Raw genomic sequence first — 18,780 nt, forward strand, 5'->3', positions numbered from 1 at the left:
CTCCCCCTTTTGGTCCTTTATATACTGACGTAGAGGCACCCTAGAACACACAAGTTGATCCACGTGATCTATTCCTTAGCCGTGTGCGGTGCCCCCAGCCACCATAGTCCTCGATAATACTGTAGCAGAGTTTAGGCGAAGCCCTGCTGCTGTAGTGCATCAAGATCATCACCACGCCGTCATGCTGACGGAACTCTTCCCCGACACTTTGCTGGATCGGAGTCCGGGGATCGTCATCGAGCTGAACGTGTGCTAGAACTCGGAGGTGCCGTAGTTTCGGTGCTTGATCGGTCGGATCGTGAAGACGTACGACTACATCAACCAAACGCTTCTGTTGTCGATCTACTAGGTATGTAGATCATACTCCCCCTCTCGTTGCTATGCATCACCATGATCTTGCGTGTGCGTAGGAATTTTTTTGAAATTACTACGTTCCCCAACAGTGGCATCCGAGCTAGGTTTTATATGTTGATGTTATATGCACGAGTAGAACACAAGTGAGTTGTGAGCGATATAAGTCATACTGCCTACCAGCATGTCATACTTTGGTTCGGCGGTATTGTTGGATGAAGCGGCCCAGACCGACATCACGCGTACGCTTACGCGAGACCGGTTCTCCCGACGTGCTTTGCACAGAGGTGGCTTGTGGGTGACAGTTTCTCCAACTTTAGTTGAACCAAGTGTGGCTACGCACGGTCCCTGCAAAGGTTAAAACGGAGTCAAATTGACAAACTATCGTTGTGGTTTTGATGCGTAGGTGAGATTGGTTCTTACTTAAGCCCGTAGCAGCCACGTAAAACTTGCAACAACAAAGTAGAGGACGTCTAACTTGTTTTTGCAGGGCATGTTGTGATGTGATATGGTCAAGACATGATGCTAAATTTTATTGTATGAGATGATCATGTTTTGTAACCAAGTTATCGGCAACCGGCAGGAGCCATATGGTTGTCGCTTTATTGTATGCAATGCAATTGCGATGTAATGCTTTACTTTATCACTAAACGGTAGCGCTAGTCGTAGAAGCACAAGCTTGGCGAGACAACAGCGATGCTACGATGGAGATCAAGGTGTCACGCCGGTGACGATGGTGATCACGACGGTGCTTGGGAGATGGAGATCACAAGCACAAGATGATGATGGTCATATCATATCACTTATATTGATTGCATGTGATGTTTATCTTTTATGCATCTTATCTTGCTTTGATTGGCGGTAGCATTATAAGATGATCTCTCACTAAATTATCAAGAAGTGTTCTCCCTGAGTATGCACTGTTGCGAAAGTTCTTCGTGCTGAGACACCACGTGATGATCGGGTGTGATAGGTTCTACGTTCAAATACAACGGGTGCAAAATAGTTGCACACGCGGAATACTTAGGTTATACTTGACGAGCCAAGCATATACAAATATGGCCTCGGAACACGGAGACCGAAAGGTCGAGCGTGAATCATATAGTAGATATGATCTACATAGTGATGTTCACCAATGAAACTACTCCATCTCACGTGATGATCGGACATGGTTTAGTTGATTTGGATCACGTGATCACTTAGAGGATTAGAGGGATGTCTATCTAAGTGGGAGTTCTTAAGTAATATGATTAAATTGAACTTAAATTTATCATGAACTTAGTCCTGGTAGTATTTTGCAAATCATGTTGTAGATCAATAGCTCGCGTTGTTGCTTCCCTGTGTTTATTTTGATATGTTCCTAGAGAAAATTGTGTTGAAAGATGTTAGTAGCAAAGATGCGGATTGGATCCGTGATCTGAGGTTTATCCTCATTGCTGCACAGAAGAATTGTGTCCTTGATGCACCGCTAGGTGACGGACCTATTGCAGGAGCAGATGCAGACGTTATGAACATTTGGCTAGCTCAATATGATGACTACTTGATAGTTTAGTGCACCATGCTTAATGGCTTAGAATCGGGACTTCAAAGACGTTTTGAATGTCATGGAGCATATGAGATGTTCCAGGAGTTGAAGTTAATATTTCAAGCAAATACCCGAGTTGAGAGATATGAAAGTCTCCAACAAGTTCTATAGCTAAAAGATGGAGGAGAATCGCTCAACTAGTGAGCATGTGCCCAGATTGTCTGAGTACAACAATCGCTTGAATCAAGTGGGAGTTAATCTTAAGATAGTGATTGACAGAATTCTCTAGTCACCATCACCAAGTTAGTAGAACTTTGTGATGAACTATGATATGCAAGGGATAATGGAAACGATTCCCAAGCTCTTTGTAATGCGGAAATTGACGAAGGTAGAAATCGAGAAAAACATCAAGTGTTGATGGTAGACAAGACCACTAGTTTCAAGAAAAGGGCAGAGGGAAGAAGGGGAACTTCAAGAAGAACAGCAAGCAAGTTGCTGCTCAAGTGAAGAAACCCAAGTCTAGTCCTAAGCCTGAGACTAAGTGCTTCTACTGCAAAGGGACTGGTCACTGGAAGCGGGACTGCCCCAAGTATTTGGCGGATAAGAAGGATGGCAAAGTGAACAAAAGTATATTTGATATACATGTTATTGATGTGTACTTTACTAGTGTTTATAGCAACCCCTCAGTATTTGATACTGGATCAGTTACTAAGAGTAGTAACTCGAAACAGGAGTTGCAGAATAATCAGAGACTAGTTAAGGGTGAAGTGACGATGTGTGTTGGAAGTAGTTCCAAGATTGATATGATCATCATCGCACACTCCCCTATACTTTCGGGATTAGTGTTGAACCTAAATAAATGTTATTTGGTTTTTGCGTTGAGCATGAATATGATTTGATCATATTTATTGCAATACGGTTATTCATTAAAGTCAGAGAATAATTGTTGTTCTATTTACATGAATAAAACCTTCGATGGTCATACACCCAATGAAACAAGTTCATTGGATCTCGATCGTAGTGATACACATATTCGTAATATTGAAACCAAAAGATGCGAAGTTAATAATGATAGTGCAACTTATTTGTGGCACTGCCGTTTAGGTCATATTGGTGTAAAGCGCATGAAGAAACTCCATGCTGATGGAATTTTGAAATCACTTGATTATGAATCACTTGGTGCTTGCGAACCATGCCTTATGGGCAAGATGACTAAAGACTCCGTTCTCCGGAACAATGGAGCGAGCAACTGACTTATTGGAAATAATACATACTGATGTATGCGATCCGATGAGTGTTGAAGCTCGCGGCGAGTATCGTTATTTTCTGACCTTCACATATGATTTGAGCAGATATGGGTATATCTGCTTGATGAAACATAAGTCTGAAACATTTGAAAAGTTCAAAGAATTTCAGAGTGAAGTGGAAAATCATCGTGACAAGAAAATAAAAGTTTCTACGATATGATCGCAGAGGTAAAATATTTGAGTTACGAGTTTGGTCTTCAATTAAAACAATGTGAAATAGTTTCACTACTCACGCCACCTGGAACATCATAGTGTAATGGTGTGTCCGAACGTCATAACCGTACTTTATTAGATATAGTGCGATCTATGATGTCTCTTACCGATCTACCACTATCGTTTTGGGGTTATGCATTAGAGACAGCTGCATTCACGTTAAATAGGGCACCATCTAAGTCCGTTGAGACGACACAATCTGAACTGTGGTTTGGCAAGAAACCAAAGTTGTCGTTTCTTAAAGTTTGGGGTTGTGATGCTTATATGAAAAAGTTTCATCCTAATAAGCTCAAACCCAAATCGGAGAAATATGTCTTCATAGGATACCCAAAGGAGACGGTTGGGTACACCTTCTATCACAAATCCGAAGGCAACACTTTTGTTGCTAAATTCGGAGTTTTTCTAGAGAAGGAGTTTCTCTCGAAAGAAGTGAGTGGGAGGAAAGTAGAACTTGATGAGGTAACTGTACCTGCTCCCTTATTGGAAAGTAGTTCATCACAGAAATCTGTTCCTGTGACTACTACACCAATTAGTGAGGAAGCTAATGATGATGATCATGTAACTTCAGATCAAGTTACTACCGAATCTCGTAGGTAAACCAGAGTGAGATCCGCACCAGAGTGGTACGGTAATCCTGTTCTGGAGGTCATGCTACTTGACCATGACGAACCTACGAACTATGAAGAAGCGATGGTGAGCCCAGATTCCGCAAAATGGCTTGAGGCCATGAAATCTGAGATGGGATCCATGTATGAGAACAAAGTATGGACTTTGGTTGACTTGCCCAATGATCGGCAAGCAATTGAGAATAAATGGATCTTCAAGAGGAAGACGTACGCTGATAGTAGTGTTACTATCTACAAAGCTAGAATTGTCGCAAAAGGTTTTCGACAAGTTCAAGGTGTTGACTACGATGAGAGTTTCTCACTCGTATCTATGCTTAAGTATGTCCGAATCATGTTAGCAATTGCCGCATTTTATGAAATCTGGCAAATGGATAAACAAAACTGCATTCCTTAATAGATTTATTAAAGAAGAGTTGTATATGATACAACCAGAAGGTTTTGTCAATCCTAAAGGTGCTAACAAAGTATGCAAGCTCTAGCGATCCATCTATGGACTGGTGCAAGCATCTCGGAGTTGGAATATACGCTTTGATAAGTTGATCAAAGCATATAGTTTTATACAGACTTACGGTGAAGCCTGTATTTGCAATAAAGTGAGTGGGAGCACTACAACATTTCTGATAAGTATATGTGAATGACATATTGTTGATCGGAAATAATGTAGAATTATTCTGCAAAGCATAAGGGAGTGTTTGAAAGGAATTTTTCAAAGAAAGACCTCGGTAAAGCTGCTTACATATTGAGCATCAAGATCTATAGAGATAGATCAAGACGCTTGATAAGTTTTTTCAATGAGTACATACCTTGACAAGATTTTGAAGTAGTTCAAAATGGAACAGTCAAAGAAAGAGTTCTTGCCTGTGTTGCAAGGTGTGAAATTGAGTAAGACTCAAAGCCCGACCACGACAGAAGATAGAAATAGAATGAAAGTCATTCCCTATGCCTCAGCCATAGGTTCTATAAAGTATGCCATGCTGTGTACCAGATCTATTGTATACCCTACACTGTGTTAAGCAAGGGAGTACAATAGTGATCTAAGAGTAGATCACTGGACAGCGGTCAAAATTATCCTTAGTAGAATAAGGAAATATTTCTCAATTATGGAGGTGACAAAAAGGTTCGTCGTAAAAAGTTACGTCGATGCAAGCTTTGACACTGATCCAGATGACTCTAAGTCTCAATCTGGATACATATTGAAAGTGGGAGCAATTAGCTAGAAGTAGCTCCATGCAGAGCATTGTTGACATAGAAATTTGCAAAATACATGCGGATCTGAATGTGGCAGACCCGTTGACTAAACTTCTCTCACAAGCAAAACATGATCACTTTTTGGGTCTTAATCACATAGCGATGTGAACTAGATTATTGAATCTAGTAAACCCTTTGGGTGTTAGTCACATGGAGATGTGAACCAATCACATAAAGATGTGAACTATTGATGTTAAATCACATGGCGATGTGATCTAGATTATTGACTCTAGTGCAAGTGGGAGACTGAAGTAAATATGCCCTAGAGGCAATAATAAAGTTATTATTTATTTCCTTATATCATGATAAATGTTTATTATTCATGCTAGAATTGTATTAACCGGAAACATAATACATGTGTGAATACATAGACAAACAGAGTGTCACTAGTATGCCTCTACTTGACTAGCTCGTTGATCAAAGATGGTTATGTTTCCTAACCATAGACATGAGTTGTCATTTGATTAATGGGATCACATCATTAGGTGAATGATCTGATTGACATGACCCATTCCATTAGCTTAGCACCCGATCGTTTAGTATGTTGCTATTGCTTTCTTCATGACGTATACATGTTCCTATGACTATGAGATTATGCAACTCCCGTTTACCGGAGGAACACTTTGGGTACTACCAAACGTCACAACGTAACTGGGTGATTATAAAGGAGTACTACAGGTGTCTCCAAAGGTACATGTTGGGTTGGCGTATTTCGAGATTAGGTTTTGTCACTCCGATTGTCGGAGAGGTATCTCTGGGCCCTCTCGGTAATGCACATCACTTAAGCCTTGCAAGCATTGCAACTAAATGAGTTAGTTGCGGGATGATGTATTACAGAACGAGTAAAGAGACTTGCCGGCAACGAGATTGAACTAGGTATTGGAATACCGACGATCGAATCTCGGGCAAGTAACATACCGATGACAAAGGGAACAACGTATGTTGTTATGCGGTCTGACCGATAAAGATCTTCTAGAATATGTAGGAGCCAATATGGGCATCCAGGTCCCGCTATTGGTTATTGACCGGAGACGTGCCTCGGTCATGTCTACATTGTTCTCGAACCCGTAGGGTCCGCACGCTTAAGGTTACGATGACAGTTATATTATGAGTTTATGCATTTTGATGTACCGAAGGTTGTTCGGAGTCCCGGATGTGATCACGGACATGATGAGGAGTCTCGAAATGGTCGAGACATAAAGATTGATATATTGGAAGCCTATGTTTGGATATCGGAAGTGTTCCGGGTGAAATCGGGATTTTACCGGAGTACCGGGAGGTTACTGGAACCCCCCGGGAGCTATATGGGCCTTAGTGGGCTTTAGTGGAAAAGAGAAGGGGCAGCCCAAGATGGGCCGCGCGCCTCCCCCCTCCCCTAGTCCTATTAGGACAAGGAGAGGTGGCCGGCCCCCCCTCTCTCTTTTCCCCCTCCGCGAATCCTAATCCAACTAGGATTGGGGGGGGGGGAATCCTACTCCCAGAGGGAGTAGGACTCTCCTGGCGCGCCCCCCTTGGCCGGCCAGCCTCCCCCCCTTTTGGTCCTTTATATACTGAGGCAGAGGCACCCTAGAACACACAAGTTGATCCACGTGATCTATTCCTTAGCCGTGTGCGGTGCCCCCAGCCACCATAGTCCTCGATAATACTGTAGCGGAGTTTAGGTGAAGCCCTGCTGCCATAGTGCATCAAGATCGTCACCACACCGTCGTGCTGACGGAACTCTTCCCCGACACTTTGCTGGATCGGAGTTCGAGGATCGTCATCGAGCTGAACGTGTGCTAGAACTCGGAGGTGCCGTAGTTTCGGTGCTTGATCGGTCGGATCGTGAAGACGTACGACTACATCAACCAAACGCTTCCGTTGTCGATCTACTAGGTATGTAGATCATACTCCCCCTCTCGTTGCTATGCATCACCATGATCTTGCGTGTGCGTAGGAATTTTTTTGAAATTACTACGTTCCCCAACAAACACAACACACGCCATCATTATTTCCAACATACTCTTTGTGCACTTTAATTATCTTCGGCAAAAAATGTTTTTGGCACCACAGTGGTTTCTTGTTTTATTGTATCTTGTGTTTGCAGTTGCTCCTGGTGGTCGGTGCTCCTGTCTGATTTTAATAAGAGCCACGGATGTTTGCATTTGAATTCCATTATGATCATTAATATTATATATTGATGCTCTCTGGGCCTATAACCATTAATGCCTTCTAGTTATGTTCTATTTTGTCACTCAGGGCATATGCAAGTACTTTCTTTTAGTTTTTACTTGCAACAAATATCGATTTGTAACTAAGTGGCCAGATATTTCGTCTTATGTCCTGTACTTTGTGCCAATTTCTGACAATTCTTAGAGGTCTACCAGGCTCCTCATAAAAGCCAACATGCTCAAGTAAGTTGCTCTCATATACTGATTTTATCTGCCGCTATTGTGCCGATTTATTTATGTGAACTGACTTTTATAACTTACTCAACATTTTGTAGGAATGATGGAGCACCTTGGTATAAAGAAGCATGAGGAGGTATTAGTCGCCGATGAAGAATTATATCCATTCAAACAATGATGGTGCCCCTCGATTGAAGATTAATAAAGAATATATTTTCTAGTTTTCCATTTCCAAATTAGATATGAGAAGTACATTGGTCATGTAAGGAGTGTTTTTGACTCAAATGTCTTAAATGCCGTTTTAATTCTAGATTTGTATGTCGGAATTTTGTTAGTTGATCTTACTTTTTACTAATAAAAGAGGCTATGACCCTTTCAATATTGAGATTCTTTTGCTTCCTAATTAATGCGGATAACATTTAAGCGTTGGATGCTACTAAGGATTCTATAGGTGGTTGAATGGAAATGATATAAAATTATTAGCGATGACAAAAGTGCTCGCTAATACTATAATTGTGGTTGTTATTGCTTAGGGATGACGACCACACACTATCTCGTCGTTATAAGAATAACGACCAGAAAATTAGTTTTAACGATGGAGCCTACTACGACCAGCATATTGTGGTCGTTATTGACCTTTAACGACAACAATGCGACTTTTAACGACCACATATACGGTCGTTAAAAACCTTTTTCCTAGTAGTGTACCCCCCTAGGGCACCCCCTCCACCCTCGTGGCCCCCCTGACGTACTTCTTTCGCCTATATATCTTCATATACCCTAAAAACATCCGGGAGCACAATAGATCGGGAGTTCCGCCGTCAGAAGCCTCTGTAGCCACTGAAAGCCAATTTAGACCCGTTCCGGCACCCTGCCGGAGGGGGAATCCTTCTCCGGTGGCCATCTTCATCATCCCGGTGCTCTCCATGACAAGGAGGGAGTAGTTCTCCCTCGGGGCTGAGGGTATGTACCAGTAGCTATGCGTTTGATCTATCTCTCTCGTGTTCTTGAGGTGGTACAATCTTGATATATCGCGAGCTTTGCTATTATAGTTGGATCTTATGATGTTTCTCCCCCTCTACTCTCTTGTAATGGATTGAGTTTCCCCTTTGAAGTTATCTTATCGGATTGAGTCTTTAAAGATTTGAGAACACTTGATGTATGTCTTGCCATGCGTATCTGTGGTGACAATGGGATACCACGTGATTCACTTGATGTATGTTTTGGTGATCAACTTGTGGGTTCCGCCCATGAACCTATGCATAGGGGTTGGCACACGTTTTCGTCGTGATTCTCCGATAGAAACTTTGGGGCACACTTCGAGCTCCTTTGTGTTGGTTGAATAGATGAATCTGAGATTGTGTGACCCATATCGTATAATCATATCCACGGATACTTGAGGTGACATTGGAGTATCTAGGTGACATTAGGGTTTTGGTTCATTTGTGTCTTAAGGTGTTATTCTAGTACGAACTCTAGGGTTGTTTGTGACACTTATAGGAATAGCCCAATGGATTGATTGGAAAGAATAACTTTGAGGTGGTTTCGTACCCTACCATAATCTTTTCGTTTGTTCTCCGCTATTAGTGACTTTGGAGTGACTCTTTGTTGCATGTTGAGGGATAATTATGTGATCCAATTATGTTATTATTGTTGAGGGAAATTACACTAGCGAAAGTATGAACCCTAAGCCTTATTTCCTATCATTGCAATACCGTTTATGCTCACTTTTATTATTAGTTACCTTGCTGTTTTTATAATTTTAGATTACAAAAACTGTTATCTACTATCCATATACCACGTGTATCATCATCTCTTCGCCGAACTAGTGCACCTATACAATTTACCATTGTATTGGGTGTGTTGGGGACACAAGAGACTCTTTGTTATTTGGTTGCAGGGTTGTTCGAGAGAGACCATCTTCATTCTATGCCTCATACGGATTGATAAACCTTAGGTCATCCACTTGAGAGAAATTTGCTACTGTCCTACAAACCTCTGCACTTGGAGGCTCAACAACGACTACAAGAAGAATGTTGTGTAGTAGACATCAAGCAGCCACAACGGGAAGCCAGCGATGATCTACAATTGCAGGTGAAGAATAGCATACAAAATTGTACAAGTACAAGAGATTTCATCCACTAATTATACCCATCCATGTCCCACCTATGCTTCTAAAAAGGCCATCACTTACTATGTAAGACAGAGGCCTCTCTACACTTTCGCGTACGAATCAAACAAGGGAACAAATGAGATACAAAATGAAGGATTACTTCCCACCTGTAGCCTTTTGGTTTCTCTTGCTCCTAATAGAAAAGGGGAAACGAAGTGCCGAGACAAATCTACGACCTGTGAAGCAGGAGAAAAAATAAAAATAAGAATAGATCTGCATCAGTTTGTGAAGGAAAAAAGCAAGGAATCCAATTTTATTAGCAAAATCAGATGGGATATAACTAGATGTGAACGAAACAAGGTTGGATTGGCAGGAAAATTTCCACGAATTCAAGATGGAAAGATGAAGAATAGGGATACCTTAGCTCCTGTTCGTGCGTGCCGCCATCTCTGCAGAACGAGGAGAAATTAGTGGGTCGAAGATTTGTTTGGAGGAAGAATGGCTCTGCTGCTAAATAGGGGTAATCAGGTAGGATTTTACCGCGCTTTCTCTAGAATTTTCGCACCTTTATCCCCTTCCGTCGCGGATGTGAGGAACAACTCGTTGTCTTTTTTTTACGTCAATTTCCACTCCCACGCTGAATTACTAGGGTCCTCCAGGGAAGAGTCTGATGGGCGTTGGGCCTCCGAACTCCCTTTCCCCTGCCTCTCTTAGGCTTTGTATAATGGGAGATGCTTAGGGAGATGCTTAGAAAAATAAACCGAATTTTTCTAAAGCACCGGTGCTTATTTTTATAAGAAAGACGCTTAGTTAAGCGTCTATTCTGTACAAATAAGCACCGGTGCTTAAGAAACGTCAAGTTTATTTCTCTAAACACCTCTCCTAAGCACCTCCTATTGTACAAGGCCTTAACTCCCATGTCCCTGACCCAATCAAGGGAAGTTAAGTCCCACGGGCCTCCAACTCCCATTCCCCATCTCCAACTTCCCCCAAACAAACATGCTGTTAGAGCCTTGGGTGTATAGCTGGCCAAACGGGCCGTGCTAACTGGGCCGGCCCGGTAGCACGCAGGAACGACACGGCCCAGGCACGGCACGGCCCGAGCTAAACGGGCTAGGCCCGGCACGCGGCACGCCATGGGCCATGCCTGGGCCTGGAGGCTGGGCACGCGGGCCGGCACGGCACGAACCGTTTAATTTTTGTTCATATTTTTTTATATATATGATCTAAATTACAGCCCAATAGGCCTAAAATATAGCCCAACAAGCTAAAAATCAGATGGGCTAGCGTGCAAAACGTGCCACGGGCCGGCCCGTTTAATAATCAGGCCGTGCCTGGGCCAGAGAGCCACGCCCGTGGGCCGGCATGGCACGGCCCAGCTATTAAACGTGCCACCGCGGGCCGTGCCGGGCCAGGCACGATTAGCACGGGCTGGGCCGTGCCGTGCCGGGCCGACCCGTTTGGCCAGGTCTGCTTGGGTGGAAGGAAGGAAGGCAGGCAGGCTGCACGGCGAGGGCCCCACACGGCATCGACGCCACCACCATCCACACCGTCCGTGCCCAATCAAGCGGCCAACACCCGCCACCAGCCACGTCACAACGTCTCCCTCTCGGCCCGAAGGAAATCGCGGCCCTCCCAAGCCGATCCGAGACACCGGAGACAATCCTCGACCGCGGCGGGGGCGGCGGCGGCGGCGCGACGCTGTCGGAGATGTACCAGAGCGCGCGGCGGCTGCTGCTGTCGGCCCGCGTCGAGCGGCTCGCCTCGGCGCCCGCCTCCTCCTCCTACCCCGGGAGGTGGCGCAGATCCAGGGCCTCTGCGTGCAGATGGACCGCCTGTGGCGCTCCATCCCCGCCAAGGGCCAGCGCGACCTCTGGAAGAGGTGAGGACACTCTTCCTCTCCTTCTTCTCACGGCCTTAACCCCATTTAGCTGCTCCGTCACGAGTTCCTTGTGTATGCCGCGCGAATCGGCGACGAGGCGGGGAGAGATCTCCAAGCGCCGATGAGTTCTTGGTCACAGCTCTAGCGTATGCATTCTGTCGTTACTGTGGTCTCCAAGGTGAAACCTTCTAGTTCGGCGGTTACCTGAGCAATCGATTTGGCGTTAATGGTGAGGATTGACGAGCTTGTGTAGTAATCTGTGCCATGTTTTCAACTTGTGTACTAGTACTTGGTAGGTAGGCCTCCATTGCTTTTCAGCAACTGTAAGTTCAATTAGGTTGTTCGATGTGCCAACTTGGTAGGCTTCAGTTATGCTATTGAGGAGGATATGGAAGTTAGGTTGTTCAATTATGCTTTGAGCAAGTGGAAATTTGGTTGTTCAGTATGCCTGTTTCAACTTATTTAGCTTGACCACTATCAGTTTTCTTGCCACTGAATCTGCCTGTTGTTGGTAGACAGGTCCATTGGCACTAGATTATTCATAACAAATAGTTCCTGTCGCAAAAAGAATTCTTTGCAAATTTTAGCTGCGCCCTTCTTGGTGGTGGTTCAGAGGGGCAAGACGCCAAGAATAGGCAATGATAAGCACTCATTGAACTACGAGCGCATGATATATACGAGGCAGAGTATTTTAATTGTATTTCATGTAGATACTTTTTAGCAATCTTCCATCGGCAAATTATAGGTACACTGTGTCTGATTAGGGATGCCAGTGCCAGAACCACCACGACCTCCACATAGACTTAACCAGGGTCATAGTGTTTTAATTCAAGTACCCACCATAAACAAGCAATAAATAACTTTGTGTATCATTGCACTTCATAATTTAGTCAGCAAGCAGGATTATTTTGATGTACGAACTTGATAGTTCAGATTGAAAACTAGCCTTTCTTCAGAGGAATTGGCATAACCAACATTTCATACAGAAAGTTATTATCTCATTTGTTGCTTCTAATCTAAGTTATTAGTAATTCTTGGTTAATTGATTTATCCATCCACCTTCTGGGTGCAGTAGAAATCCTACAGCCAGGTATTAGGTGTAATACATCTTGGAACCTTGATCTTGTCCTCAGCTTGTATCAAATAGTGTTACCTTCAAATACATGTGAGACGGAGTGCTTTTTACCTACATTGCTTTAATCTGTAGGAGATACACATTAGATTGGATTGTTTTCTTGCTCTTAAGATGGCATTTTCTCTAATTCCCTTCCTTTATAGCAAAGATTCAGTCACAGAAGTACTAAACTACTAAATACACATATTTTCTTCTAGTGTTATTCTTTCTCTGGAATTCACCAGCTTAGATCTGAAGGTCTTGTCACTCTATACGTGTGGTCAATATGGAATTTCAGGCCATGTGTCATGCTGAGATAGTTAGACGCTCATGCTAGGTTTATCCGTCCTCGAGGATGCTATATTTCCTTTTATCTGTTTTGTAGAAATGGAGTTCTGTATAAAAGTGATATTTGTGGCTCCTGGAGCAACTCTCGAGAATTGCTCTAGGGTATGATTTCTGTTGTGAATTCTTTTCCTGTTACATGTATAATTTCGACAGTGTGCACAATTGAAAGGAAGAGCTGAATAGGTTGCTGTTCCAAGTTTTTAACATTGTTTGATGTTGTCCTGGCAGAAAAGTGGAGCAGCTATCTGAAGAGGTTGATTCATTGAAGGAAACCCTCAACAAGCACTCGTTGCGGCAACGAAAGCGGATTCTGGAAGCCAAGGAAAGGGCGGAGCTATTTGAGAGAGAGAGCTGTGAGTAGTCTTGAAGCATGAGCGGTTGTGTTTCATGCAGGATAATTTCGTTGCAGCACTAATGAATTGAAAATTATGTTGCAGAATGGTGAGTCGTCACATGTCCTTCAAATATTTGACGACGAAGCCCAGGCAATGCAATCGGCCCGTAGCTCCTCTTGAATGCTTGACGAAGCCTTTGAGACAGGAGTGGCCATCCTCCACAAGTAGTCTGACCAGAGGGATCGTCTGAAGGTAAACGAAACAGTTCAACTTGCACAGCACCCTGCTGGCCTTTGTTGGCATGGTGAAAGAATGTGCCTGCCTGATAGTAGCAGAAGTAACATCTCCTTGCACTTGATTGCAGAGCGCGCAAAGGAAGGCTCTAGATGTCCTGAACACCGTTGGCCTATCAAACTCGGTCTTGAAGCTTATTGAGAAGCGGCACCGGGTCGACAAGCGGATCGCGTATGGCGGCATGATTATCACCGTCGTGCTGATGGTTGCGTTTTGGCGATGGACACACTAGTTTCAAATGTCCTCTAGAGGTGGGCACACTAGTGCATGAGGAATTAAGGAAGGGGGGTTGTTGTTCAGATTAAAGTTTGCTATCTCTGGTCCTTCCTTGTGTAGTAGGCACAACTCTGCTCGGTTACTGATCCATCTTCTTTGTATTACTACTATTATATACTGTGTGTATAGCGATTATGAAAAGATGTTGACAACCCTCAGATCAGATACAGTAGCCTGTTTTGTTGATATGACAATTTCTGTTGTAAAAAATGCAGCCGTGGACGTGCACATCTTGTGTGCTAATACTGCTGTTTATGACCTCTCTTTTAGTTTGCGCTTTTGCAGTTTTCTATTGGATAAATGGTGTTTCATATTGTGTTTTCAGAATTCTGTAACCTGTCTCCTTGAAGACCATGTACTCCATTAAATTCTTACTCTTTTTTTTTACCAAAACAAGCTAGATGACTATGCTAGAAGAAACATGCAAACAGGGCAAATGATCATAATATTGCTAGTTAATCACCCTCAAGTTATTGCCGATGCAGCAGAGCATTTTTCTTCTTTTTTGTACATCTGTGTTTCTGCTTTTACATTTGGTATAATCCCCTGTCAATCTTACACCTCCTTGGTATAATCTTTTTTTTATTTTTTTTAGTGAACCAACCTCTGGTTGAGATAGTTAGGTGGTGCTCGCATTTATCCTGGATTTATTTCATGAATTCTGGCGATACGCTTTCAGTGGGAGGAGACGTTCCCGTCGACTACGAGGCGCCTACGGTGACTTCGTAAAGTCTTCAAGATGATATGCCGACTCAGTCTCTCGGAGGTGCTCATAGGGGTAGGGTGTGCGTGTGTGCGTTCATAGGAGTGAGTGTATGCGCGTTTATATGAGCGCTTGCGTCTGTACTGTGTTTAAAAAAAACATGATGTTTTTATTCATGTCCTGTTTGCTGCAAACATGTATGGCATTTTGGATCTCGGCCTCCATGGAGGCTGAATTTTTGTAAAATTCAAAATTCAAAAAATTTGGTTTCAAAAAAATCTGACAAGGATGAATAGTATCATGTGTTAAAAAGCCCTAGATTTTTTTCACAGCCCTCATTTCATCTTATTTCGTCCTAAAATTTTACACGTGCATTGTGCCTTCATCTCTCTTTTTTTTCAGAATTTTTTGAAATGTAAAAAATATAAATTTTCAGGAATTTTGGATTTGGAGGCTCCACAAAGCTCGGCCTCCAAAAGCAATTTCTGGAGTAGGTTTATACTATATCTTTGGTTCAACTCCCTTGTAGTTTCAAGGCAATTTTGATATAGACTTCTGCCAATCAACCGTCTCATCATCTGCCGGTAGGCCACCATTTCTGCTCAAGCAGCATCAACTGCCGAAGATGTTGCCACCGTCGACCTTGCCTGTCGCCGGCGACGGCAGCAGGGGGAGGAGAAAAAAGCACAGGCAGTTGGACTTACGCTTACACAATCAATTGATTAACATAACAGGCATTGTTTCTTCTGCCATTTTAGGCCGACATTTCACAGTTGTGTAGCTTTGGAAACCGTAGGTGAAGCAAACGATTTAACAAAATAGTACAGCCGAGTCACAGGGCAATCCAATCCAATAATCCACCTCTTCATGGGAAACTCAGTCCAATGATGAAGAAAAAAGAGGCAAACAAATCACACAATCCTCTCCAATTCCCTCGCGTAGCCGAGGGTCTGGTTGATGACCGGCGCTGCCGGGATCTCCTTGCAGGGCTGGGACTCCTTCGCCTTCTGGAACAAGACCCGGCCGTCCTTGACATCCCACTCGGGGTGCTCCTGTTGACAACACGACGGTACTTTACAACCCCATGGCCATAATAACTCACGTAATTCACACCAGGAGCACAAGGCATGTTAATTTACCTCTGCGATGTACTGTTGCAGTTCCTTGTCGGAGCTGAACTTAAACATCTGCTTCGCGTCGTTTATTGACAGGTAATCATATCCCTTCTCGCTGCACCCAGCTATCTCGTCTCTGCGGGTGCAGCAGATATCATCACAGTGATGCACAGCAGCACAAGGAGCTAACTGGAAGGGGTGGAGACAGAGACCGACTTACCTAACCGTTTTGACGAGAAGGTCCATGAAGTATATGTAGGTTTCATGCGGCGCGGTTTGTCGAGCGCTCAGCACGCGGTTGTATGCGCCCTCCATAAAGGACTGCTCGAGCTCAACCCCGTGCTTGATGTAAGCATTATCCAGCGCTTTGGCGGGAAGAAGCTCCAGCTCAGTGTGGAACTCCGCAATTCTATTCTGGACTAATAGCCTCAGAAGGTTAGCCCCCATGATTGGGTACTCCTCCGATGATGGAGGAATTATGCCGCTGCAGGCATCAGCATGAATTAGTACGATATATTACAAGCAGAAAATCCAACATGTTCCTAGGTAAAATAACCTTCAACAAGTCCAGACATTTTGTAACATGTTCTGGACTTGATAAACCAGGCATATAAAACTGAATAAGATGTGAAAACAATTCTGCTAAGATATTAGAAACACAAAACATTTGCCAGTCTGGCAAGGGCATCATGGGTCACCCGCAGGCCAGAAACCTGAGAGTTCGATACGAAACCCAATCTACATGTCTAACTTAACTGCGACTTGCAAACATAAATTCCCAACTCAGCCCCTGTTCCATATTCGACTACCCAACTGAACCAGCAAACTTGGCACAACATAACTCATGCAAGATTAACCCAAAAACTCATGCAAGACTAACACAAAAACCTATTTTGGTTCAACTCATTTGGCAACTTATTATGCCCAAAGAAAACCAATAATTTATACAGTACTTATTTGTTTTGACTTTACCAACTGAAAACCCAATGGATGATGAAGGAGAACAGGGAACAATACACGTATTAAATGACAGCCTACACAATGCATAGACAGAGAAAACAACTGCAAAGTGGTAAAAAAAAAGGAACTAACCATGTGTCCATGTAATAGGGCTTGAGCTGGCAGAAGTCCCTTTCAAATGCATCTTGGTCTTCCATTTTCACACTCAAAATAACTGCCTGCTCATAAATTTCCCCTGAAATGTTTCAGGTAGATTTAGTGGCTGCTCTATTAAGGATAACCACAAGACCAGAGCATATATTTCTAAATAGCTGGGCCATAACACTACAGACACACATTTTCCTTTTAGAAAAAAAACAGGGCATAGGTTACGATAATCAGACAGAAGGGTTGGGTTCATTCATGGCGACAGCATATGAACGATCAATTCATGAACTGCAACATAGTGATATCTGAATGACCGAATCTTATATCATCTAATACAAATATCCAATGCAGCATCAGAGGTCAAGTCGAAAAAGAGACCCGTTATTCCAGAGTCGACACTCTGACACTGACAAGCATCACTAGCGTCAGTTTTAACTCCTAAGATAGAACAAACATTCAAATCAAATCATCTATAAAAATTCATATATGGCTGCAACCATTCGGCTGAAACTCCTAAAGTAAAATTGCATGACCAAAACAAATCAGTGTTAGGCGTGCAAAGATCCCCCGCCACATCCTCGAGCTAGCTGCATCGAGCAACTAAACATACCAACTGTTACAGAAAGACCACACATGAATTGCCGGCTAACTAAACAAAGTTTCAGTTCAACGGCGCTGAACGAGTCATATCGCAACAATAATCAAACATGACTACAATCTCAGACGGCGTTACAAAAACAAGATAACCACATCACACATCAACCAAACACAGACCAACCTACACACAGAGTCAAAATCCCCTCACCGACACAATCTTCATCATATATATATATACCTACACACAGAATCAAAATCCCCTCACCAACACAATCTTCACATATACCTACATACACTACACACACCATAATAACATGGTGACCTACCAAGAAAAAAAATCGCACCCAGCGCACACATACGGAAAGCATCATTGCAACCACCTGACGACAATTGATAGAGAGAAAAAAAAAGTTGTCTTACTCGCAAGCTTGAGCTCCTCCACGGCGTTGGGCGTCTGCTGGAACAGCGGGGGAAGGCTGGGGAACTTGGTGAGGAGGACCTGCAAGAGGAGGAAGCTTCACCTGTCAATTCACCAGAAGATGGACCTCTCGCTCCCCGGCGAAACCACCGGCGCCGCCGACCCAACCAGAACTAAAACCTAGAAAAGATGCGAGCTTTCCGAACCGCCCGGCGGGAGGGGGGGAGAAGGGGGCGGGCGCACCTTGAGCTGCGAGAGGAGGGTCGAGCAGACGTCGAAATTGCTGGCCTTGAAGGCCGCCTTAAAGCGGTCGAACAGCTGCGTCACCTCCACCAGCTTCGGATCCATCGGCGGCGGCGGGGGGCGGCGGCGGAGCTGGAGCTTCGAGTCGAGTCGAGTCGCGGATTGGAGCCGAGGCTGAACGGGATCTCTCCTTCGGCGGGAGAGATCGAGGCGGGAGGGGATTAGGGTTCGAGTCTCCTCCAAGGCTCCAAGTACGAGATCGGGCGCCGCGGGGGAAGAGCTAGCGGCTGTGTACTGTATACTCCTCCTCCCGGGCTGTCCTACTCGGCTTCCTCCTCTTTCTTCTTTCTGTGGGAAAAAGAATAAAAAAGTAATAAATCAAAACGCTTTTTTAATTAAAAAAAGGGTTGTAGGAAACGCGAAAAACAATACGTAGACATGACATAATTTTTATATTTGCGAAAGTCCACTTTGCTTATTATTTACGAAATTTATTAACCCAACTAGTACGAACTAGACCTAGATATGAGCAGCCCGGCCCGACGACCCAGCCCAAAAAATCCAGGCCGGGCTCAGAC

At 43.8% G+C, this 18,780-nt stretch overlaps 1 protein-coding gene and 1 pseudogene across 1 annotated transcript; one reads left to right on the forward strand and one right to left on the reverse strand.

Annotated features, from left to right (window-relative positions):
• Window positions 1-10,268: 10,268 nt before the first annotated feature.
• Window positions 10,269-14,177, forward strand: LOC119332959 (annotated as a pseudogene).
• A 1,245-nt stretch (window positions 14,178-15,422) lies between these two features.
• On the reverse strand, window positions 15,423-18,516 carry LOC119329384 (26S proteasome non-ATPase regulatory subunit 8 homolog A-like). Its single transcript, XM_037602420.1, has 6 exons — window positions 18,203-18,516; window positions 17,962-18,040; window positions 16,930-17,032; window positions 16,058-16,321; window positions 15,862-15,973; window positions 15,423-15,774 (listed from the first exon to the last, which is right to left on the reverse strand). The coding sequence occupies exons 1-6, from the start codon at window positions 18,305-18,307 to the stop codon at window positions 15,634-15,636; spliced, it is 804 nt and encodes a 267-aa protein (XP_037458317.1). The 5' UTR covers window positions 18,308-18,516; the 3' UTR covers window positions 15,423-15,633.
• Window positions 18,517-18,780: the final 264 nt, after the last annotated feature.

This window comes from Triticum dicoccoides, chromosome 7A (genome assembly GCF_002162155.2).
Source record: "Triticum dicoccoides isolate Atlit2015 ecotype Zavitan chromosome 7A, WEW_v2.0, whole genome shotgun sequence".
Classification (NCBI taxonomy): domain Eukaryota; kingdom Viridiplantae; phylum Streptophyta; class Magnoliopsida; order Poales; family Poaceae; genus Triticum; species Triticum dicoccoides.

Excerpts from the sequence above, each read along its gene's own strand:
- LOC119329384 (XM_037602420.1), bottom strand. The coding sequence starts at position 18,307 with ATGGATCCGAAGCTGGTGGAGGTGACGCAGCTGTTCGACCGCTTTAAG. Across the intron at positions 15,974-16,057 it reads CTTCTCGTCAAAACGGTTAG|AGACGAGATAGCTGGGTGCA; the intron begins GTAAGTCGGTCT and ends CTGCACCCGCAG. Across the intron at positions 15,775-15,861 it reads TGCAACAGTACATCGCAGAG|GAGCACCCCGAGTGGGATGT; the intron begins GTAAATTAACAT and ends TGTTGTCAACAG.